Source organism: Ursus americanus, chromosome 30, assembly GCF_024610735.1.
Source record: "Ursus americanus isolate L20-20 chromosome 30, mUrsAme1.1.p, whole genome shotgun sequence".
In the NCBI taxonomy this organism is placed as follows: Eukaryota; Metazoa; Chordata; class Mammalia; order Carnivora; family Ursidae; genus Ursus; species Ursus americanus.
Window position 1 is genome coordinate 28866920 of NC_142156.1, and position 23262 is coordinate 28890181.

General features: G+C 53.4%; 2 protein-coding genes and 1 long non-coding RNA gene across 6 annotated transcripts in view; 1 reads left to right on the forward strand and 2 right to left on the reverse strand.

Annotated features, from left to right (window-relative positions):
- Positions 1–3017, reverse strand: part of DGCR8 (DGCR8 microprocessor complex subunit) — a 34560-nt gene extending 31543 nt beyond the window's left edge. The window contains exon 1 of one of the 2 annotated variants that reach the window (XM_045815096.2): positions 2858–3017. The gene's annotated coding sequence lies outside the window, so the exon portion shown is untranslated. Of the gene's footprint in view, positions 1–2491; positions 2684–2857 lie in introns of those variants that run through there. The other variant, XM_045815098.2, reaches the window with a different exon arrangement.
- Positions 3018–3341: 324 nt separating this feature from the next.
- LOC123803552 (uncharacterized) lies at positions 3342–10065 on the forward strand. Its single transcript, XR_006782909.2, has 4 exons — positions 3342–3421; positions 4144–4239; positions 7289–7413; positions 8925–10065. It is a non-coding gene; the product is annotated as an uncharacterized LOC123803552 (long non-coding RNA).
- TANGO2 (transport and golgi organization 2 homolog) overlaps positions 7512–23262 on the reverse strand; it is a 37966-nt gene continuing 22215 nt past the window's right edge. For 2 of the 3 annotated variants that reach the window (XM_045815110.2, XM_045815109.2), the window contains exons 4-9: positions 19153–19272; positions 18491–18605; positions 14868–14938; positions 11647–11800; positions 10059–10163; positions 7512–8562 (exon numbers count right to left, since the gene is read on the reverse strand). In XM_045815110.2, coding sequence (XP_045671066.1) covers positions 8442–8562; positions 10059–10163; positions 11647–11800; positions 14868–14938; positions 18491–18605; positions 19153–19272 — 686 coding nt within the window. In that variant the 3' untranslated portion in view covers positions 7512–8441. The remainder of the gene's footprint in view (positions 8563–10058; positions 10164–11646; positions 11801–14867; positions 14939–18490; positions 18606–19152; positions 19273–23262) is intronic. The other variant, XM_087857503.1, reaches the window with a different exon arrangement.

Consider the following 23262-nt stretch of genomic DNA (forward strand, 5'->3'; position numbering starts at 1 on the left):
GAGGTAAACGCTAAGGAGGCTGCAGCTGAACACGCATGAGGAGAACTGAGTGAAATAAGGCCAGTCTCCTGGCAACCAACAAAGATCATTTCAGAGAAGGACAGACAGGTCAGCATGTCCAGTGCTACAGAACACAGATAAAAATCAGGACCAAACCCATCGGCTTCTGGTAGGTCTGTGGAGACACTAGCAAGAGCCAATCTGTGACTCTGGGGGCTGAAGGGAGGGGCTGAAACAAAGGATGGTACAGGATAGGGACACCTGCTACCATGTTAAAAGACCAAGCACCTTCCATCACCAAAGCACAAAGCAAAGATGATAACAACAATGCAGGAGGCCTGGAAGAGGTGCAGAGGGTGGGGTCAGGGAGCTGTAGAGAAATAAAGTGCTCTTTCTCCCTGGGAGATCAGGAAAGCCTGCCCAGCCCCAGGGGGCAGCAGCTCAAGGCTCAGAGCTCACAGTAGGACAGTCCTGGCAACTTCCTTACTTTCCCCTGTAAGCTTGCTCTACTCATTCAACAAGTGTTTGCTGAACACTTTCCACATGGCCCACATACCATTCTAGATGCTAAGGACACAAAACAGAGAAAATCCCTACCCCACAGAGCTCTCTTTTTAGCAGGAGAGACGGAGAAACAACTAAGAAAAGCTGAGAAGTTTTCAAGAGAAAACAAGGAGTTGGGGGGGGGCAGCTTCAGAAAGGGCAGAGAGCAAAGACTGCACAGCCAGAGCCCATCTGGAGGCAGAAGAGAGTGAGCTAAGTGGGTGGGAGGAGGGGACATTCCAGGCGACAGAAGAGCAAAGGCCCCAGGGTAGAGGTGCAGTGCAGCAGATGAAAGCAGCCTGCTAAGGGGGACTGAGACCAGGACTGCGGCTCTTATTTTAAGAGATGGGCCACTGGACAGGACATGATCCAAGGACAGCAGTGGCAACGAACCCTCAGCCAGGCCCTGCTCTAAGAGTGTTACGCATTTTCACTCACCAGTTCTCACACAGCACTAAGAGATAGGTTAAGGACAGAAAGGTTAAGCAACTTGCTCAAGGTCACACAGCTAGAAAGCAGTAAAGCTGCTTTACCACCCAGGCAAACTCTCTCCTCTCCTCACTTCCTTGGTTTTACACTATCTTACAGTTTAAAAAAATCATTCTGTGTCCAGAAAAACTATCGTGCGTGAGTAGGGGAAGGAGCAGGAATGAGAGCAAAGAGAAGAATTAAGAGGCTCACCAGGAAGTTCAGAATAGCATGTTAAACTGGAGGTGGTAAGAAATAGTCCTGAGTGTTGCATTGAGGCCTAAGAGAGGAATCCAGGTGACTCTAAACTCATGAACAGAGCTGTCACACATCGAGGTGGTGAAGGCAGCATGAGAAGTGTTGTGGGGTGGGTAAAGATAAGGATTTAGGTTTGAACATGGCTACTTGGCATCAAAGCAACATATGGAGATAGGGAAGAGACAGAGCCTCAGAAGGGAGGCCAGGGCTGGAGAAGGCGATGGGAGATGTCAAGGAGAGAGGGCATTAAAGCCAGGAAGCTATATGAGACCACCAAAGGGGGAAGGGAAGGGCAGCTACTAAGAGGGACCAAGACCAAGACCAAGCAATCCAGTGAGACTCATGTTTTCTACTACCAAGGTCACGGTCAGATTATAAACGATCCTCAGGAAGTGCCCTACAGAGTGCCTGACCATAAACGGCTCAAAGAGTGACTATCCACCATCAGCCTCACTGCTGCTTCAGCTGATTGAACACACGGATGCAAACCTTGCTTGCCAAGTGGACTGTAAGCCAGCAGCAGACTTGCAGCAGGCTCCCCTGGATCCCTGGTACATGGGGTAAAACCAACAGGCTTGGACAGCGCCCTTCACTTAAGTCCACTTGCTGGGCTGGCATCAAGGCACTGGCTGTACTGTCCAGTGCTGGGGCTGGTGCCTTTTGGTCAAGCCTCTCACACCGCAGCCTCCCGCCCAACCCAGCAGCAGTATGACCTCATCCATTCCTTTTGTCATCCTCCAACAGGCCTCACATCCTGTACTCACAGGCGCACTCCTGACTGGCCATTCACTCCCTTTGGTGAGTGACAGCCTGCGGCAGGGTTTGGGCCACTCTGCGTCAGGCGGCTGACTGGGAGTCCAGGCTTAGACCAGGAAAAAGAGGGTCTCCGCCTGGTGGTTGGCCTCACACAGTCACCAGCCCTAGCCTGGACTGCCGTGCATCAGGTAACAAGGTACATGCAAGCATGCAGAACAGCAAATCAAATTCCTATCATGAGCAACCCAAGGCCATCGAATGGTACTTGACAGGTATCACTATCAACAGGTTGCCACCTTCCATTTATTTCTACCACGACCATTGTTGCAACAAAACCACATTCCGCTTATCTAAGTGACACTCAACCCATGAGCATTTGGTGGAGAAAAGGACTTAGGCGACTTCTCAGATTTCCCAAACTGTTACACCCGGCAGGATCCTGAGCGAGCACTACCCGTGTTCATACCTTTCCCGCCTGAAAGCGACGCTACGGCTTCGGGCCCACAGGGCGAGGGGCCTCTTTACACTCGGGCTGTTTACCCGGGCGGAGAGCGACCGGCGTCGGCGCCGCCTGGGGCCTGGGGCCCGCCCCCCTCCCCCGCCACGGTGGGACCCCGGCCCCGCGTTCTCCGAGGCCCGCGGCCATGATGCTTCACAAAGGCCGGGACTCCGCGTGGCTGCCCCGCCTCGCGCCCTCCCGCCCCGCCCCACCCCACCCCGCCGCCCGGGCCCTCAACCCTCGGCCCGGGAAGGAGGGAGGGGAAGGGCGCGCCCTCGCGCAGGCCGCAGCGCCCGCCCGGCCCGCGGGGCGCCCCTGGCGCCCCGCACCTACCTCCGGCGCCCGCGGCCTGCCCGAGCTGCCCGCAGCCCGACCAAGGCAGGGAGACCCTCACAGCCTGGCCGCCACGGCCGCCGCAGCCGACATCTAGAAAGGCCTCCCAAGCTCTCTCCGGTCGGCGAACCCGCCTGCCGCGCGGGGCGAGCGGAGGGCGGGCCTTGGCGGCTCGCAGCCAATCCCTGCGCGCGGCCGCCCCGCATTGGGGGAACCCCGGAGCGGGCTGCGAAGGCCGCCAATCGGAAGCGCGTGGCTCTCGCGGCCACGGCACGCGGCCCAATAGCGCGGCCGCGTGGGCGGGACCAGGCGCTCAGGCCGCGGCCGCGCTAACGGTCGCCGCCGGGGCGGGGCTCGCCGCGCGGAGGGCGGTGGCCGCGCGGAGCGCCGGGAACGGGGAGCGCAGGGGATGCCGGGAACAGGAGAGCGCGGGAAGCGCAGGGAATGCCGGGGAAGGGGGAGCGCAGGGGATGCCGGGAACGGGAGAAAGCGGGAAACGCCGGGAACATGGCGGCGCAGGGAACGCCGGGAGCAGAGGGCACCTCTGTGGTCTACGTAGTACGGGTGAGACCGTATACACGCAGTCATTACATGTTTCCAATTAAAAGCATTAAGCATAACCATTAGGAAGAAAGGACAAATACGCTGAGCTGTCGGGTATTTTTCCACTTGCTAATGCCATTTCAGGAACCTCAGAAAAGGGAGGGTATAAGTAAATGGAGAAGAGACAGCTCTTCCTTAGACCAGAATTCCAGTGAATAAATGTAGAAGGAATGATGGAAGTAGGAAATCTTCCTTTTGGCAGCCTGCACAAACCTGCTGCAGACAAAAACCACGGATGCTAAAAACAGCCGGCCAGAGTATGAGAATTGGCGATTTTTTTGGAGTTTCCAAGTTTCTTCCCAAGACACTAGTTGCAAACCTAAAATAGTAACTGCAGAGGAGAAAAACCTGAGAGGTATCACGTAACCAAGTGATTGAAGTCACCAAGAAATGTATATACATCCAAACTGATCACATTTATAAAGATGTTCATTGTATGGTATACTAATGATAGTTCAATAAAAATGAAGACCAAAGTCAGCACCAGTAAAGGGACATATTGTGGGCCTCCTGAGAAGGACATGCATACCTTGCTGGTATTTCTACCCAAATGGCAAAACCTGAATGAAGAAAGATAAGACTAACCCAAATGAGGGACATTCTACTAAAAAACTGACAGGTGCCCTTCAAGTGTCAGGATCATTCAAGTCAAAGATACACTGAGGAACTGTCTTCAATTACAGGAGGCACAACTAAGTGTGATGTGGTATCTGGACCCTGTACTGGAACCTGGCTCAGGAAAGGGATGGAAGTGGGACAACTGATAAAATTCAAATCAGGTTTGTAAATTAGCTGGTAGTGATGTATCAATGCTAATATCCTGGTTGTAATCATTTTACTATGGCTAGAGGTAGGGTGTTAACATTTGGGGGAACTGGGTGAAGTACACTGGAATGTTTTGGTCTGTTTTTTCAAGTTTTTAGTAAGTTGAAATCATTTCAAAATGAAAAGATTAAAAAAGGTGGGGAGAATGTTGTAGGTGAGGAAGCTGGAGGCCTATCCAGGCCCTTCCCTCCCTTCCTGCCCCTTTCTGTTCATCTGGCTGCCCCAGTGGCCAGCACCAGGCACTTCACAATAAAAATGTGACCAAGCCCCATGAGGTTCTGTCTCCTGGATGTGGCCAGGGGAGGCCAGACTCCCTGTGGCGGGCCAACTGCTCTCCTTGGCCTAGTGGTCAGAGCTCATGGGAACTCTTGGCATGCCACCATCCAGCCTTAGCAAACTCCCCACACTTTGTTGCTTGGTGAGTTGCCCCAGACTTGAGACCTCAGACCAACACACTACAGCTGGCTTCCCACATGGCCTTCCCACATGACCTCTCCACAGTCCCCATCCGACTGTAGCCTCAGGTGGATGCCTAGAAGCTGGAGCTCTGGCCCAAGCTGAGGGAAGAAACTTTTCCCTCTGGGCTTCTATGTTTCCACCTGAGCCCAGCTCACCCATGAGCCAGGCATCTGCTAAAGGGCCTGGATGATGCTATCTGCTGGTAGATGAGACCCAAAGATCAGGTGTTGGTGGTGGGACAGTGTGTGTGTTGGGGGGGGGGGGGGGTGTTGTCTCTGCAGGGAGAAGGCCAGGAGCTCAGGCCTGCCAGGACAAGCCTCAAGGCCAGGCTGCATTCCTGGGCTGGTCTTGTTTACTCACAGACTTAGCTTCCATATCAGTCAACTCCACACCTCCAGTCTCCATGCTAACACACTTCAACTGGCTGTCTTAGAGCCAGAGAGCAGAAGTAGCTTATCTAGGAAGGGGTATTTGAAAAGGAGGCGAATTCCCCTTCCATCTGGGAAAAGAGGATCCATGTTGGGGACTCAGGGATCCAATGCATCTGATGACTAGCTAAGCCCTGCCAAGGTCAGGTCCAGGACTTCCTATGTGGCACGTCAAAAGCACTTTTAGAAGGCACAGCTTCCTAGGGTCCCTTCTAACCACACAAGTGTCTCACTTCAAGGCCTAAAATAAATGGGGGCTTGGGAAGTGCCAGCGATGTCATTTTTGGTTCAAATGTCTACCTGGCCTGGGCATCAGGATACAGTGATGGAAAAGAGAGGACCGGGCTTGCCTTCCTGAAGCTCTTGTTCTGACAGGGAGACACACACAAACAATCAAGCAAAACCCATAGTATGTCTTAGTGCTAACATAGCAGGGACCAAGGCCGGGCAGACTGCAGTTTCAGATGGGTTGCCTCCCCAACACTTTACCAAAGATCTGCAGGATGTGAGGGAGAGTATGGTTTGGATATATGGGGGAAAGAGTTCTTCAGCCAGAAGGGACAGCAAGTGCCAAGGCCCTGGGGCAGAAGCAGTGCAGAAAGTGTGACCAAGGGCAGTGGCAGAGGCAAAATAAATGAGGTGATGGGGTGGGGGCGTGCAGGGCAGCAGGTGAAACCAACGTGGGAGGACAATGAGCCTACAAGGGAAGACACTCCAAGATGCAACTTGTCCTCATCCTGTTCCTTTCTGGCCTCATGGCTCTGCCTCCCTACCTGCCTGGGGACTGAGACACTGTTATGGTATCTCCCCAAGCTTCAGTTTCCTCCTCTGTGAAATGAAGGTCACAACCCTATTAGTTTTCTAGAGCTGCGATAACAAAGTACCACAAATGAGTGGCTTAAGCCACAGAAATGCATTGTCTCACGGTTCTGGAGGCCAGAAGTCTGAGATCAAAGTGTTGGCAGGGCCACACTCCCTCTAACGGCACCAGGGAAGGATCTGCTCCAGGTCTCTCTCTCAGCTTCTGGTAATTTCTTGGCATGGGACAGCATAGCTCATCTTTATAGGTTATTCTGTCTGCATGCATGTCTGTCCCCGTATCCAAATTTCCCCTTTCTTATAAGGACATCAGCCATATTTAATTAGGGTCCACCCTAATGACTTTATCTTGATCACTTCTGTAAATGACCCTAACAAGGTCACATTCTGAGGTACAGGGGCGAGGATGCCAACAGATCTTTCGGGGGGCACACAACTCAACCCATAACGTTAGAATTACATCTTGGGCTGCCCCTTCTTCAGGGAACTCAGGTACTTGGGGAGCCCAGGGCAGGCTGAGGGCTGGGGTATCCCTGTGCAAGCCCTGTCCCTGGGGTAGAGACAAACATCAGGGAAAGTTCTCCAGATGGCTTTGCACCAGCCCAGTGGTGCCCCATGAGGGCAGACATGCCTGGCCAGGGTGGGTGCTGGCGTGGGGCACTGAGGCAGGCGAAGGGCATCAGCAGTGCCCGGGCTGGGAGCCTGGCTTGGTGTGGCTCAGCCAATAAGTGTTTGCCCCTGGGCCTGAGGGTGTGGGCTACGCCACCACTGGGGGCCCCATTCAAACCTGACTGTGCTCAAGCACTTCTCCTCTGAGTTCAAAATGAGCCAAGGAGAGCATCAGGCCCCTGAGAGGTACTCAGGGTGAGAAGAGGGAAGGGTTGAGAAGGCAAGTGGGGCCAGGTGCAGGTCCACACCCCACCCTGAGCTCTCACTGGCTCTGAGAAGGCCAAGTTGGGGGTCAGTTGCAAAGGCAGATGGAAGCATGGGTCTCAGCACTGGACACACATGGGACTCCTTGATGCTCAGCCTGGGCTAGGGACAGGAACTTCTTCCTGAGTGCTTGCCGCAAACCAGGGTCCTGGGGTTGAGACAGACTCCACTTGCCCCCTTGCCCTGAAACCCATCCATTCCTACCATCCCCTGGCCTCCACAGTCCATCCCAAGTGCAGGCCTGACCACATCACTCCCTGGGGAGGTCCCCAAGGGCTCCTCACTATACCCAGATGAGTCCCTGGCTCCTTAGTCCAGCTCAGGAGGCCTTATAACTTGCATCTACCATGTCTCGTGCATACAGGCTCTCTCTAACCCCAGCCTCTGCCCAAGGACAGACAGATGGACAGGTCGATGGACCCTCGGGTTTCCATCATGGTGCTCAGGAACCCATGAGCAAAAGAAGAAAGTGGGAAGAGGCTTGTTCTGGTAAGTGTGCCTTGGGAGCTCCTGCAGACCAGGAGAGCAGCCCTACTGACCCCTTGCACAGTTGTCCCCCATCACACAAGGACCTGTAATGCACTGACTCACCACAGCCTCAGAGTTTTATTAACAAGGTCTCACATTCAAGTACAGATTCCTATGAAGTCTGACTCCCCAAGGAGAAGGGAAATAGCAAGTGTTGGCTGTGTCCCCTCACTGAGAGGGCCTGCCCAAGACCCATGACCCCCCAATGGGCAGGTAGGTGCCTGAGAGCCTACCAAGGTGCCCCAGCATACACAGAACCCCTGGTGCATCATGCAGGACCACCCCATGCACACAGGAGACCCCCCCCCCCCGCAGAGCACAAAGGACCACCAACCAGCTTGTGCTTCTGTTATGACAGTGGGTTTTTCTTGGGTGGTTCTCATTTCTCATTCCAAATGGGGCCTCTCCTCTCCAAAAGCAAGTCTAATTGTCCAGAAGTGGACTACGCCCAGGAGAAAGGGGACCACTTTTAAACAAAAGTCTACACCCTGTTGTTTTGATCAAAGCAAAGACCCACTGGCCAGAAGCACATGCAGATGAGAGAGGCACATCTCTGCCACGTCTGGCATGCATACGTGTGTATGCCAGGGACTGTGTGTGCGTTTGAGCATGTGAGCGCCTATCTGTTGCCTGTACGTGTGTGTGCATGTGTGCGTGTGCCCGTGCACCTTCAGGTGTGCATGGAAACATGTGCCTTGAATGTGCACCTCTGTGCTTGGACAGGGGGCAGGCCCAGGTGCCTTCACACACAGCACACCTGGGTCTGCCCCAGGCCTGGCTGCAGGACTGTGTCACTCCCCCTGGCATAAGGGCAGACCCTGAGCTGGACACGCAGACACAGACAGGTCATAGAAACACCAGAGGGCCCTGGTCCTGGGGGATGCTGGCCAAGTCACAGGCAGTGCATGTGGCTACGGAAGGTTCCTATCCACGCTGGTCCTCGAGGCAGGGCCTTCCAGGAGCCCAATGGCCACACCCAGGGAGAGGGGTTAGCTCTGCAGCTTGAACTCGTGGGTGCTGGTCTCCCAGCAGGAGGGGTCCTTGTCCAGCATGCTACGCTCTGTGAAGGTCACGTGCCCGTCCGTGTCCACGAGGATGACCGTGTTGGTTCTGAAAGAGAGCAGGGGGCCCATGTTCAGCCCTCTGCCCTCAGCCCCCTGCCTGCCTGGCAGAGCCCCAAATGGGGCCTCTGTAACCAGGAACTCTCTCCTGTCCTTCTCCCCCAGTACCCATCCCAAATGTTCAGTGCACCTTCTTTCCTCCTGCCAGCCATCCCCAAGGCCAGTCCTCACTTTGTTAGCACCTGTCTCTCCCTGAGAGAGGGCAGGCACCAGGTCCCCAAGCAGCCCCAGTGCAGGCTGACACCCAGGGTGGGCACACACATGCTGAAGACTGGGGGTCCCAGTCGGGGTTGGACTCCCTGGCCACACACCTGGCCAGGGAGCAGACCCGGCCCTCTGCCTCATGCACAGGAGCACACGTGCGCATGTGATTTAGTCGAGAAAAGAAGTCTGTGATGGAGAAGCCTGACAGAATTGATGCCCCACCACCTGCCAAGGGAAAAGCCTGAGAATGGAAAGGCCACTGTTCAGGCATACAACCCTTGGGCCCTGGAGCATCAGCGCTGGGCATTGATACCACCCTGGCCCTGCCTACCGTCCCATTCCCCAGCTAGAGGGCTCGAAGCTGTCATCTCCTGGAGGATGGAAGACTCAGGCCCACCTGCACTCGAAAACCAAGCATTACATGTGGCATCACCATGTACCCAGAGTACATGTGATATCACCATGGCATCACTCAGCACTTGTCACCGCCCAAGCACCCCATCCCTGAGTCCTTAGTGGCCATGGGCCCCCAAGAGCTTGGCCTATCCATCAGAGTCCTTTGCAGGTCACCAGCCTGCCACAAGGCTGGTGCCCATGGGGCCTGGTGCAAGCCGAATCCAGGCAGATGTTGCTTTGCACGAGGCCACAATCTGTCTCCAGGCCAAGTGGGCCAGGTGCATCCTGGCTGGTCCAGCAGCCCACCCACCACCAAGTACAGCAGGTAGGCTGCCCCAGACAGAATCACAGGATGGGCTGGGCCTCCCAGACACACAGAGCCAATCTTCCTCTGCCTGGGAGGGTGAGAGGCAGGGAAAGGACAGCAGACACCCATGCCAACAGCTTCTCCTTCCCAGGCATTCTTCCCTTGTGGCTAAGACCAGAAGTTGCCCTTCTCTTAGACGATGTCCCCAGGCTGAGATGACATAATCCCTGTCCCGGTCACACAGAGAATGTAACAGACCCAAAGACACAGGGTGAAGTGAGGGGAAGAGCTGGGCAGTGGCACTTCTGGGCCCACAGTGATCTGCCAGCCCAACTGCACCCACAGCCATCCCAGCCCCCTTGTGGCTGTGTAGGGAGCAGGAAGCATCCCAGGATTTCTTCAGTACCCCGGGAGCATATCGTGCATAACCGTCAACTGTGGTGTCTGCTGGCCCCATAGCCCCCCAGGCTGAAATGGCAGCTGCTTTTAGACAGGGCAGAGGCTCTGGGATCCACAGAGCTCAGGGAGGCCGGGTTCCTCATGGGACAGGACTGAATGCACCCAGCCGCCCCTCATACCTGGTGCCATAGCCTGGGCAGCGCACACACACAGCCGCATACTTGCTCAGAAAGGGCTGCACGTACTCCCTGCCCTGGTCCTCAATGGCTGGGTCTGGCAGCTGCCTGGAAGGACAGATGAGGGGTCACCGCCACCCCCACCCACCCACCCACAGCCCCCCCTGCCATCCTCAAGGCCTGCAGGGCCTAAGGAGCCTACCAGCCTCACAAGGCGGTTTGGGGGATCCACAAGGGCCGTTCTGTACACTTTTCTACTGAAGGCCCCCAAATCTCAGTCCAGTCTTTTATTTAGGACTCCATCACTGGGCCCAGGCAGCCAGACTGGGCCCAGGCTTGCCAGGCCAGCTCCCCACCACCAGGGCCCCCAGGAGCTTTCCCAGGCCCCAGGGACATGAGCACCTATGAGCTCAGCACTGGGGAAGGCTCTGCTAAATCTGCAAATGCAGGAGGTCCATCTGGTCAGAGCTGTGCAGGGCCCTCCCAGGAAGGACAGAAGCAAACTCACTTGCTCTCTCAGAGCAAACTCACTTTCCTGTCTTGGTGAGGTCTGAGTGGTTAGGGGTGCTGTGGGGCAGGGGCCTGAATGAGGGGTCACTGGCCACACATGCTCCCTGCCTATCCCAAGAGGTACCCTATGGGCATCTCCCCAAGTGACAGGAGCTCACTTGAGCCCTGCAGCTTGCCAGCCACTGAAGCTGGTGCTGGGACCACAGCTGTCAAAGCAGCCAGGACTCCATTTCAAGCCAGCGGGCATGACAGAGGGTGACCGAGGGCCACGTGACTTACAGTGGAGCATGGGATGCTGGACCATCCCAAGTAGGGCTTCACTGAGGGGTGGCTATGCTGAGGCTGAAAGTGCCCTGGTTCATGGTTCCAAAAGGAGATGGAGAGTAAGGGAGGGGAAGGGAGGGGTTCCAGGAGAGAGGAGCGGGAGGCAGCCCGTGGGGGCTCCTCTGAGGGGCTGCCAGGGCATCTGGGCAGGACAGTGGCCTGGCCTGAGTATGGGCCACATTGCGGCATGGGAGGAAGGTAGCTAGGCCACCACCTCTGACCCCCAGGTGGTATGGCCAGGTCATGCCAGGGGGTGGAGTCCCTGAGACAGGTACTGTGTGCAGAGGCCACCACGGTGCCTTAAGGGAGTTGGGTCAGGAGCTCCTTTCCCCCAGGCAATTCCCGGGACAGGTGTGTCTGTGCCACAGCACTGGTAGGACAGCACATGGGAAAGACAGTTAACCCCTAGACATACTCCCAGGCTGGCTGCTTGCTTCTGTAGTTTGCTAAGCACCTGGAGCTTTCTAGAATCTCCCGCTAGTTGTGTGCAGACGTGGGGAACCTCCAGCTACTCTCTGCCCCACACAGGCCCACAACAAGCCTCTGAGAGCATTGAGCTTCCAATTGCACTGGCCCAGGAGGGGAGCAGTTAGGAGAGGAACAAAGAACAGTTATGTCTACCAGGCTCCCCCTGGCTGAGGAGCTGGCCCCAGTCACCTCCACAAGCCTCCCAGGGCAGCACAGCCTGCCTGCCTCTATGTCCCAAGGCTAGAGAAGAAGGACACTCTGCTCGCCCCAGCAGGATCCGCCCACTCACGCCTCGTCATTGTTGAGCACATCCAGGAGCTCGGCAATGAGGACATCCTTGGGGAGTGCCTGGCTCCGCTCCACGGCCTCCAGGAAGAGCTGCTTTCCAAAGCACAGCTTCCTCCAGGGCGTCTCCAGCAGTGCATTGCTTAGTCCATAGGTCCCTGCAGGGAAGCGGACAGCCCAACCAGTGCAGATACCCCACTGTGGGAATTCAGGGTAAATGCCCGCCTACCTACCCATCCACCCGACACTGGGCAAGGGGCCAGGAGTATGGCCGGGGACACTGAGCCCAGAGGACCCCACACTTCAGCACTATGCACACTTCTGACCCGTCTGTGTGGTGAGGGGTGGAGAACTCAACACAGCAGTGTGAGTGCCAAGTGCCAAGCAGCCTTGATGGACAGAATAATAGGGAATCAACAACCTGAATTTAAACTAGGCAAAAGAAAGGGGAACCTCAAGAAGGAACCATCTCCCCATCTCACTCCCGTGTCTAAGCTAGGAAAAAGCCACAAGGTGTGGATCTGCCTGAGAAAGGCAAAGGTGGGAGAATAGCAACCTGAGGTCAGAGGGGTACCTGCTGGATATCAGTCAGTGATTAGGGAGTCTGTCAACATCAAAATGGCCTCAACTCAGTGGGAGTAGGCAGGGCCCCCCTCTACTCTATACTGGCCAGGACCCTGGCCTGGGGAATGATAGGGACTCAGCACAACCTCAGAACAAGTTCTCAGTGAGTTAAAAGAACATGTGAGAAAAAAGAAAAGGCTTTCTCATGTCAAAAAAAAAAAAAAAAAAAAAAAAAGGAGAGGCATGACCTTGAAGTGGAGAGGCCCCGGAGTCATGCCCCTTGAAAGATGCACTGAAGACAGGAAGCCACCACCTCTGCTGCTGCTCCTTGAGGGTCTTGGCTGAGTCTGAGGTGATTGCAGCCAATTCCAAGGAAGAGAGCCTTGGCTCTGCTGGGCCACCAGGCTGGGGTATCATTGTGCTTTATCCATCAAGAGAAGCAGGGAAAACTACTCAGTAGTGGTGCTGGGCATCTGGGTAGCCATATGCAAATAATAAAGTGGAATCCCAACCTCACACCATACATAAGAATCAATTCAAAATGTCCCAAAGATCTAAACGTCAAAGCTAAAACTACAAACTTTAGAAGAATGCATAGGAGAAAAGCTACCAACCTTAGATTAGGCAATGATTTCTTAAACATGATACCAAAAGCACGAGCAACAGAAAAGAAATAGATAAACTAGACTTCACCAGAATTTAAAATGATGTGCCTCAAAAGACATCAACAAGAAAGTGAAAAGGAAACCCACAGAAGGGGAGACAATTTTTGCAAATCATACATCTGATACGAAATTGGTAGCTAGAATATATCAAGAACTACAACTTGGGACGCCTGGCTGGCTCAGCTGAAGAGCATGTGACTCTTGATCTTAGGGTTGTGAGTTCCAGCCCCACGTTGGGCACAGAAATTACTTAAAAATAAAATCTTAAGGGCACCTGGGTGTCTGCCTTCGGCTCAGGTCATGGTCCCAGGGTCCTGGGATCGAATCCCGCATGGGGCTCCCTACTCAGCAGGAAGTCTGCTTCTCCCTCTGCCCCTTTTCCCAGCTCATGCACTCTCTCTCTCAAATAAATAAATAAAATCTTTGAAAAAAAATAAAATAAAATAAAATGATAAAATTATTTAATAAAGAGAAAAAGAACTACAACTCAAAAATAAAAATACAAACAACCCAATTTAAAAATGGACAAATGATCTGAATAGACATTTCTTCAAAGAAGACATAGAAATGACCCATAAGCACATGAAAAGATGCTCAACATCATTTGCCATCAGAGAAACGCAAATCAAAATCACCATGAGATACTACCTCACACCCACTAAGACGGCTGTAATCAACAAGACAGGGGCGCCTGGCTGTCTCCGTCAGGGGAGCGCGAGACTCTTGATCTTGGGGTTTTGAGTTTGAGCCCCACATTGGGTATAGAGATTTCTTTTTTAATTTTAAAAATCTTAAAAAAAAAAAAGACAATAATAACTCCTGGTGAGGATGTGGGAAAACTGGAAGCTCATATGCTGCTGGTGGGAACGTAAACGGTACAGCTGCTTTGGACAACAGTTTGGCAGTTCCCCAAAGGGGTTAAATAGTTACCTTACCATCCAGCACTTCACTCCTAGGTATATACACAAAAGAGGGAAAAACACAGGTCCCCACAAAAACTTGTAACAAATGTTCACAGCAGCATGATCCACAATAGCCAAAAGTTGAAAAAAACCCAAGGATCCGTCAACCAGATGAATGGAAAAACCAAATGTAGACAATCTGGACAATGGAATATTATTTAGCCATAAAAAGGAATGAAGCCCTGTTTCCTGCTACGATGTGGATGGACCTTGAAAACACGATGCTAAGAAGCCAGTCACCAAAGGCCACATATTGGATGATTACACTTGTACGAAATGTCCAGAATAGGCAAATCCGCAGAGATAAGAAAGTAGGTTAATGGTTGCTTGGGGCTGAGGGATGGGGGGGGGGCGGTGAGTGCTAATGGGGACAGAGGTTTCTTTTTGGGGTGATGAAAATGTCACAGGGTTCAACAGCAGTGATAGTTGCACACCTTTGCGGATAAACTAAAATCTACTGAATGGTACCATTTAAGTGAGTACATTGTATGATATGTGAATTACATCTCAATGAAGCTGTTATTTTTAAAAAGTGACACGATCAGGCAGGGTCAAACTCAGCGAAACTACACGATGGATTTGAAATGACCTTGCTCCCTCCCTGCCACCTTTCCTCTCTCTGTCCCTTCCTTCCTCCCTTTAGCAGAAAACAAGCATCTCCAGTCACAGGATTTCAAGTACTGAGAACTGAGAGAGGGCATCACAGGAGTAGTTTCCAGATAGTTCCACAAAGGCCTCTGGGCCAATGCACAGAATTGGGGGTAGGAGGGGCCTCTGTGTCCTTTTGTGCACACAGTTTCAGTTTTCAATTCTCTCTGGGCAGTCATGGGTTCAGTGCTAGGGGAAGGTGGCCCTGGCTGTGGTCAGCCTGACAAGTGTAGGCCACAGGCCACTATGGGGACATAAGACACATAAACGGCCAAGTAGCATAATCCCAGGAGAGAACTGTGACAGGGACCCAGTCTCTGAAAAGTACAGAAGTGTCCCCACAGAAGCAGCCCCCACCTTGTCACCACCCACCAGAATAGGCTTACCTGGTGCCAGGACGACTGGCTCGGGCTCCCCCCGGTTTCCATAGTAACAAATGACATCTCCCTTCTCTGTGCTGTGGACAGGGAGGAGAGAGAGGGTCAGATGGGAGCCATGGGCTATCCAAATCTCTCACTGCCTGCCAACCTCCACAGCACAGGGACAATGGCTCACTGCAACCAGGACAGGAGGTAGTCAGGGCCCCAGCCTCTCAGGGGCCTCACAGGTAGGATCTTTGAGACCCCTGGCTCCTGACTCCCAGCTCACCACGGAGACCACTGGCCTGGGAGCAGCCTGGGAGGGGCAGCATGTAAAAGACCCTCCTGCCTCACTGCATGCCCTCATGGCACCAGCACTTGTGGGCTGTGTGTGTTAATAACTGCACTGCACCCCCAGACACCCGTCCCCACCCCCACAGACCATCTCCGGATACCTCCAGACACAGTGGGATGCCCCAGGGTAAGAGAGGCTTCTGAACAAAGCACTAAAGATCACATTTGCCTACTTTTATGTGCTGAGTATGCATTTAAAAATAGCTCAAATTGCTCAGAGCTGAAAATGTTCCCACTCCTAAATACCATAGTAAATCTTCCTTGAAATTGCCTTCTCTGCAAACTAGAGAAGCACTCTTCCTGGAGCCACCTACCCACAGGTGCAGAGAACGCTGCACAGGGACCTCAGCCTCCAGGGTGAACCACTGCAAAGAAAGGGCCGGGTGGGGCTGCCAGGGAATCCCTCTGGCTGCACCCACCCTGGCTCCAGGTGGCTTCATATTCTGCTCGTGTTTTTCCTCCCCACCACCCCTGGCTCATTTCTTAAGATATCTGGCTAATGACTCCAGAAAAAAATTTTGTTTATAGGCAAAAAGCTAGAAAGCATGAAGCACCGTGGACTGAACACCCACTCCTGCCATGCTTGGTCAGGGACTGGCCATGATAGCTATGAGGCTCTCTTCTTCTTGACCCTGACTTCCTTCTGACACCTACTGCTGGGGTGGCTTGCTGACTGCTGACTCCCTCCACCCTCTGGCCTCAGCCCTCCACACCTGGCCTTTGGGCATAACCCGCTCGGTTGCCCTGGCCACCACCTATCCTTGAGGGCTGTGTCTAGGGAGGCAGGCTCTGACCCTGTGGTCCCAGGAGCCAGGAGAGCTGTTCAGGCACTGAGGGGTCCAAGCCCACCTGCAGGAGCCGCCTGCCCATGCAGGTGTCCACTCAGAGCACGGGGCCCTCGTCACCCAGCCACTTGACATGGCTGCTGAGCACTGAGTCCTGCTGGGCTGCGGGTCTCCCAGACCGAGTCAGATGTACAGAGAATGACAAACAAAGCGGTCCCTGCATAGGCAGAGCAAGGAGGGCACGGAAGTTGCCCTCCAGGAGCTGCCCATGGCGTGCAGGAGAGGGCCTGGGGTAGCAACGGCCCATGCCAACACCCACCTCCTCCCATGGCCACTGCAGCCTCCACATCGATGTGTCGATCCATGCAGCAGACGTGGGGCTGAGCAGGCCACATGCAGTGGACACTCAAGGTACAGTGGGCCTGGGGCTCCTTGTGGAAGGAGGTAGGCTCAGGCTAGGTGTCTGGTCATGGGCCAACCGCAGGGTACTGACCACCTCCCCCGGTGGAAGCTGACGACATCCACTGGCCTCTGGGGCATTGGCAGTGGGGGTACACAAGGGGAGGGCAGGGGGGAAGGACGATGGATGCTCACTTCACTGAAGGACAAATTCACAAACCCCCTGCCATCCCCAGGCCACATCTGTAAAGTGCAAGTCCCCCAGGAGGGAGCACAGGACATGCCACCTGCCCTGTCGGGCTGTTCCCACCAATGCCTGAATCTACCAGCCACTCTGTGTGGCCTGCTCTGAGAAATGCGCATGGGCCCTGGGGCATCGGAGGTGAGGACGCCCAGCCAGGGCCTCTCCACACTGGCCACCCTTCATGGCTGTGGCATTACCACTCCCCCACCTGCCGTGATCTGCCTTATGCACCAAGACTCTCAATAGTGTCTAACATCTGTCACATCTGTCTGCACACTTGGAGAAAGGGCCGGGTGGGAGCCTGACACCCAGTACGCAGCCCTAGCTGCTCTCCTTGCATCTGATCAACAGTCCTGAGCACGGGCTCTGGGGTCACCTCCCACCCCGGGGGACAAGGGTGCCACAAGACCCCGGCTACTCTGCACCAAACACCAACAATCGCTTTCCCTCAAGGCTCAGTGTCCACCATGGGAAGCAGACGAGCGCCCGCTCCTCAGCCAGCCCCCAGCAAATGTTGCTGAGCAATAGGCGCTGGGCTAGAGACAGCCCCATGGGGTCTGTAGCAGTGTAGATGGCGCCTAAGCTAATGCAGGGCCATGGCCAGGGTCCAGGCATGGGAGCCACACAGACAAACACACCCGGAGAAGCCAGGCCGCAGCCCAACAGCAGCCAGCCAGCACCTCAGAAACACAGACACTGCAAGCCGGTGTCCAGTGGCACCAAGGCCACAAGCGCAGCGCTCCTTCCCAACCTGGTGCCTACTTGGTGGGATGGGGCTACTGTCGCCAGGGGCACCTGGACCCCAGCCAATAGCCCAGAGCAGCACCAGGAGACCCCGGCCCCACCACACACCCTCAGGGGCCTTAGCCACGTCAGCTGCCCACCGGAACTCAGCCACAGCAGGTGCACAGGGAGCAGCTGTGAGGATGTGCCAGGTGCTGCACACGAAGGGCTCAACAGCCACCACCACACAGCCATCCGGGTAACTGCTGGCTAGTGCCGCACCTCTGTGTGCCTCACTGGGCCTGGCAACACCCCAACTGCCAGGGGCCCTCTGCCGGGTGCCAGCAACCTCTCTCCTGACTCTCAGCCAGTGCAGGCACCCCTGAGGCTCCAGGCCTCTCAGGGACCCTTCCTCCTGCTTCTGCTCCTTCCCTATCTGCCTGACTCCAGGTAGGGAAAGGCTTCCCCCAAATGATGGTGCAGCAGAACCTTCAGGTCCTCTGGTGATGGGGCCCATGGGCAGCTGGGACAGCTGTGCTGCCCCTTGACAACTCCAGACAGGCCCTGGAGCTGTCCAATGAGCCCCTTGCAGAAGCTGAGATGAGCCACACCCCATGCTCAGACACACTGCCCTGAAGAAGCCACTGTGAGGCCCCAGAGCTCAGCAGCACCTGACCACCGCCAGCTGCCGGGCTGCTCGGGACCAGTCGGCGGTGCTTGGACCTTCCATCTCCAGCCGGGGGCACCTCTGCACACCAGACAGCAGGGCAAGTGAGGTGCAGTCCAAAACAGGGCACTCCTTAGCCACCGACATGTGCAGGAGACCTCAGGGGCAAAGGACCGGCATGGGCAAGCAGTGCCCCCCGTGGCTGGAGATGCCCACTGCAGTCATGCTACAGCTCGCGTGTAGGAGCCCAACAGCCCTCACGCTGCCACGGGAAGCCCAGGCTCTGTTCCCTGCGTCCCCTCAATAGTCGGTGAGCCCAGGGGACCTGCACCATGCCCACCAGGAGTGATGTCCCTGGAGAGGTTGCCACAGTACCCCAAGCTGAGTGGCAGGGTGGAAACCCCACTTCCTGTCAAGCCCACAACTCAGCTCTGTGACAGTGCCCGATGGGCTGCCGTCTCCCTCCCAGCAGACCCACCTCAGGTCAGCTGCTATGAGGTTAAAGCCGTTGTACAGGTGGCCCTCCGCAGAGACCTTCTTCAAGTAGGACAAGCTGTCCATGTCTGTAGTCAGAAAGTGGGTCACAAGTTCACCTGTGGGTAGGGGACAGACACACATGGCCGAGGCAGCAGGACTGAGTCCCTCTTGCTGGGGAGACTGACATGGGGCCAGTGCAGGCTAAACACCAACCACACCAGCCATACCTCATTGGCCTGGCAGCTAAGGAGGTCTGCATCAAGAACTCTGTTTTTGTTCGGCTTTAATTTTTTTTTTTTCTGCCATTACACCCAGAATGGAAGTACAGCATGAGGGGAAAAAATCTCCGGTGGGGACAATGTGTGTACATGGAGCTGTCTTCCCACGGCGTATTGCTCTGCAAACATCTTATAGGTGCGGGACAATGACAACAGCCAGAAGTGACACTGGGGGCACAAATGTGGAGAGTGTTCCCTGAGAGGGGCAAACCATGTCTGTGCAGGTAGGTGCCCCGTGGACCAGGCAGAGGGGGGTTCCCACAGTGATGCCAGCCAGTGGGCCTCAGAGCCAGAACCACCCCTCTTCTTCCTCCTCCTGTGTCTGCATGTGCCCAAGGACAGCCCGCCCCCCCGCCCCGCCCCCTCCACCACGGCCCCACGGTACCTCGGCCCCGGGCATCCCGGTCCTGCCGTGGCTGCAGGTAGTTGGTGAGTGCAGCCAGCTTCCCCCGTGTGCTGATGCCCAGCCACGTGCCTCCTTCCTTGCCTTCCTCCATGTCAAGCCCTGTAACAGATGATAGTGTCACTACCAGTAGCACCTACTGCCCTGTCCCTGTGTCCTAGGGAGATACATGCTTAGCCCAGCAGCCCTGGCTAAGGCACAGGGGCTTGAACCACGCAGGGCAAGGCAGCCCCAAAGCCCACAGGGCATGTGAGAGAGACCCTGCCCCCAGGATGACATCTGATGCCCATGGGAGTCCCTGAAAGCTTGCGGTGGGACCTGGCATGTGTGGAATGCATCCTGACACTTGGATCAACACTGGGCTGGGAGCACAGTGCCAGGTCCATCCTAGCAACGGCACCAGGCCCCAACCCCACATCCTGGGTCAGGGGCAGGGCCATTGGCTGTCCTCCCCCAGCAGGACACATAGGCCCTCAGGGTGGTTGCTTCACTAGGAGCCACATCTGGGTCCGCCTGTTTGCCTCATTCCCACCCCACAGGCCCAAGCCACGGTCAGTCCTCCATGGGGCCTCACCACTGGGCTGGTAAGGCCCTTAAAGCCATAGAAAAGTGTCTTCCTAGATTAGAGCATCATTTCAGTTGAAGACTGGGGTAAAAGCAGCTAAATCATTAAAATGTAATTTTTATAATAATAATAAATTATAACAGTAAAAGAAATAAAAGATGGAAAGATCAGAAAGGAAGAAATAAAGTGTCTTTATTTGTAGACGACTGGATTACAGGTGAAGAAAATCCAAAAGGAATCTACCAAAAAAAAAAAACAAAAAAAAATCTGCTAGGAGGCACCTGGCTGGCTCAGTCAGAAGAGCATGGGACACTTGATTTCAGGGTCCTGAGTTTGAGCCCTATGTTGGATACAGAAATTACTAAAAAATAAATTAATTTTTAAAAAATCTACTAGAACTGGTAAGTAAATAAAGGCAAGAATCAGAAAAAAAAATTTAAAAATGCCATTTACAATAATAGCATTAAACAAACCAAGCCGTAAAACAACATTTAAGGAAAAATGTGTAACGACTAAAGACTGAAAACCACAGAGCAGCGCTGAGAGAAGTCAAGAAGCTTTAATTAAAAGAGAGAGAGATATGCCCTGTTCCTCAACCGAAGAGTCAATATTGTTAAGATGACAGTCTTCTCCAAATGGCCAGAAGAGTCAACACAACCCAAAACCAAATCCCAGCAAGCTTTCTGTTTATTAGAAATTAACAAGCTGACTCTAAAATTTATATGCACACACAAAAGAGCCAGGATGGCCAAAGAACTCCTGAAATAGAACAAAGCTGGAGGACTTAACACCCCCTGATTGCAAAACTTGCTAAAAAAGCTGCAGTAATTGAGACACTGTGATGTTGGCATCATGACAGACGAACAGATCAATAGGGCACAAAGGAGTCCAAAATAGATCCATACGTGTGTGTTCAACTGATTTTCAACCAAGTTGCTATAGGAATGCAATAGGCGAAAGAGTATCTATTCAATAAATAAGGCTAGAAGAGCTGGAAAGATGTGGGGGGGTGAGATATGAATCTCAACCGCTACCTCACACCAGGTAAAAAATGTAAGATAAATCGGAGACCAAACACAAAACCCCAAATCAAAAGGCTTCCAGAAGCAAAAAGAGGAAAACATCTTTATGGCCTTAGGGTGGGCAAAGACACAAACAGAATAAACTATAAAAGAGTAAACTTCACTTCACTAAAAGAAAATATTCTGCTCACCAGAAGATGTCATTAAGAAAATGAGTAGGCGATACATTTATCCAACAAGGGACTCCAATCCGGGATGCAGAAAAGACTCCTACAAATCAAACATCGAAAAGTAAACAAGAATTCCACATCTGGCCAATCAATAGGGACCAGATTTACTCTCCTACCTAAAACCACCAAAAAATAAAATACATGAAACAATGGGTTTCAAGACACTGAACACCAAAAAACAAAGGACAGAGAGATCTCCGAGACAAGAAACAAACTAGGTGAACCCCAAGACTGGAGAGAGTCTCCAAGACACCGCATGAGGAGGAGGCCCAGGCAGAGTCCACTGGACTCCCTGGCCGAGGAGAAGGGCTGGGAGCCTGGGGAAATTGAGGAGACCACAGCTCCTGGGACAGAGGACCAGAGAGGAGAGAGCTGCACAGAACCCCAGACAGCCGATCAGTACATGTGTGTGAGGAAACTACCAGTGGCCAGGAAAGAACCATTCAGAAAGATTAGAGGAGACAGTGCTTACACAGGCCTGTTCCCAGAAGTCAGCCTGGAAAAACCTCAAGATCCAGGGAGCACAGGCAAGGGAAGACAGAAGCATCTTGCCTGAGAAATAGGGCATCACTGGCCTTAGACTGGGCATAGCTTCAGAGCCACTTAACCAAGACCTGAAAAACACTTAAAAGCAAGACCTGAAAGGATCAAACTGTTTCTGAGCATCTTGGCTGTGTCCCAGAACAAATCTCAAGAATATTTATAGGCATACAAAAATATTTAATCCCCAAACAAGATAAAATCCATAAATGTTTGGCATCCAATCAAAAATGACCAAGCATTCAAAGATGCAGAAAAACATGGCCCTGCTTACTAAAAGTTCAATTAATCTACTGAAATTGAACTGGAACTGACAGATGTCAGACTTTGCAGACAAGGATATTCAAACAGTTACTAAAACTACACTCTGTATGCTAAAACAGTTAAGAACATATGAAGAAGATAGAAAAACTGAATTCCCAGACATAAAAACTACAACGTGTGAGATAAAAAACATATACGATGGGGTTAAAAGCAGATTAGACACTGCAGAAAAAAAGATTAGTGAATGTGAAGATATGGCAATAGAAATGATCTAAAATGAAACAGAGAGAGAACAGGGTTTTTAAAAATGAACTGAGCATCATCGGGGCGCCTGGGTGGCTGAGTTGGTTAAGCATCTGACTCTTGATTTTGGCTCAGGTCATAATCTCAGGGTCGTGAGACTGAGCCCTGCGTCAGGCTCTGGGTGCAGTGGTGCACCTACTTGAGATTCTCTCTCTCTTCCTCTGCCCCCCCCCCCATGCATGCATGCATGTGCACGCTTGCTCTCTAAAAAACTAATCAATAAAATCTTTTAAAAAAATGAACGGAGCATCATCGAAGTGTGGGACAACCTCAAGAAAACTAACATACATGTGAATAGGCAGAGAGAGGGAAAGAGATTGAGAAGAGAGCGCAGGAAACAGAAAAAGTATTTTAAAAATAATACCCCAATTTTTCCAAACTTCTAACAAGTTCCCAAGCAATATTGATGCTACTAGCTCACAGATCACATTTGGAGAACCAAAATTAGAGAACAATTTTGCACACAATTGGGTGATGTCAGATGGTGGGAAGATGTGGATCTTAGTGTCTTCCAGCCCTAACTGGTGCAGTGGCCACTGGGCTCACCTAGCACTGTCGTGCAAAAGGGCTGCCCTCCCACTAAGCAGGACCCCCGTATCAGCACGCCAGAGACCAACTCCAAATCACTACAAAGGGTGAAGGATTCCAAGTGGCTAGAACCCCTCAGCAGGGCTTGGCCCTGATTTAGGGGCAGGGTGCAGGCCTGAGCGCCTAAGCAGCATGGTGCCCAGGTGGCCAGGATAGCCAAAGAAGCCCAAACAGGCTAACCCTTCATCAAGTGTCCTCATCTACAAAGACACTCAAGAAGTGTCATCAGGCCCTCACCCCTCACCCCACCCACCCTGACCAGTTCCCCCACCCCCATGCCACTACAGCCTCCCATTCATGCCCTGCAGCAGCGACATACACAGCCTGCCCCATCCCCATCCCCATAACCCCCTTCCATTCTACTTTAGCTCAGGATGGTTGGCATGGTACTGGCCAGGCCCACAGGTTCCCCTCAGTCCTCCTCACGTAGCCCTGTAGGCCTGACCCTCGACCTCTGGGAGAGCCATGGCCCAGCCAAGGACCCCACATACATGGCCCCCCTTGGGTTACTGTACTGAAGTACCTGGAGCTTACACAATAGGGGTCTCCTGCCCCCCACTTCTGTCCGCACATCTAGACG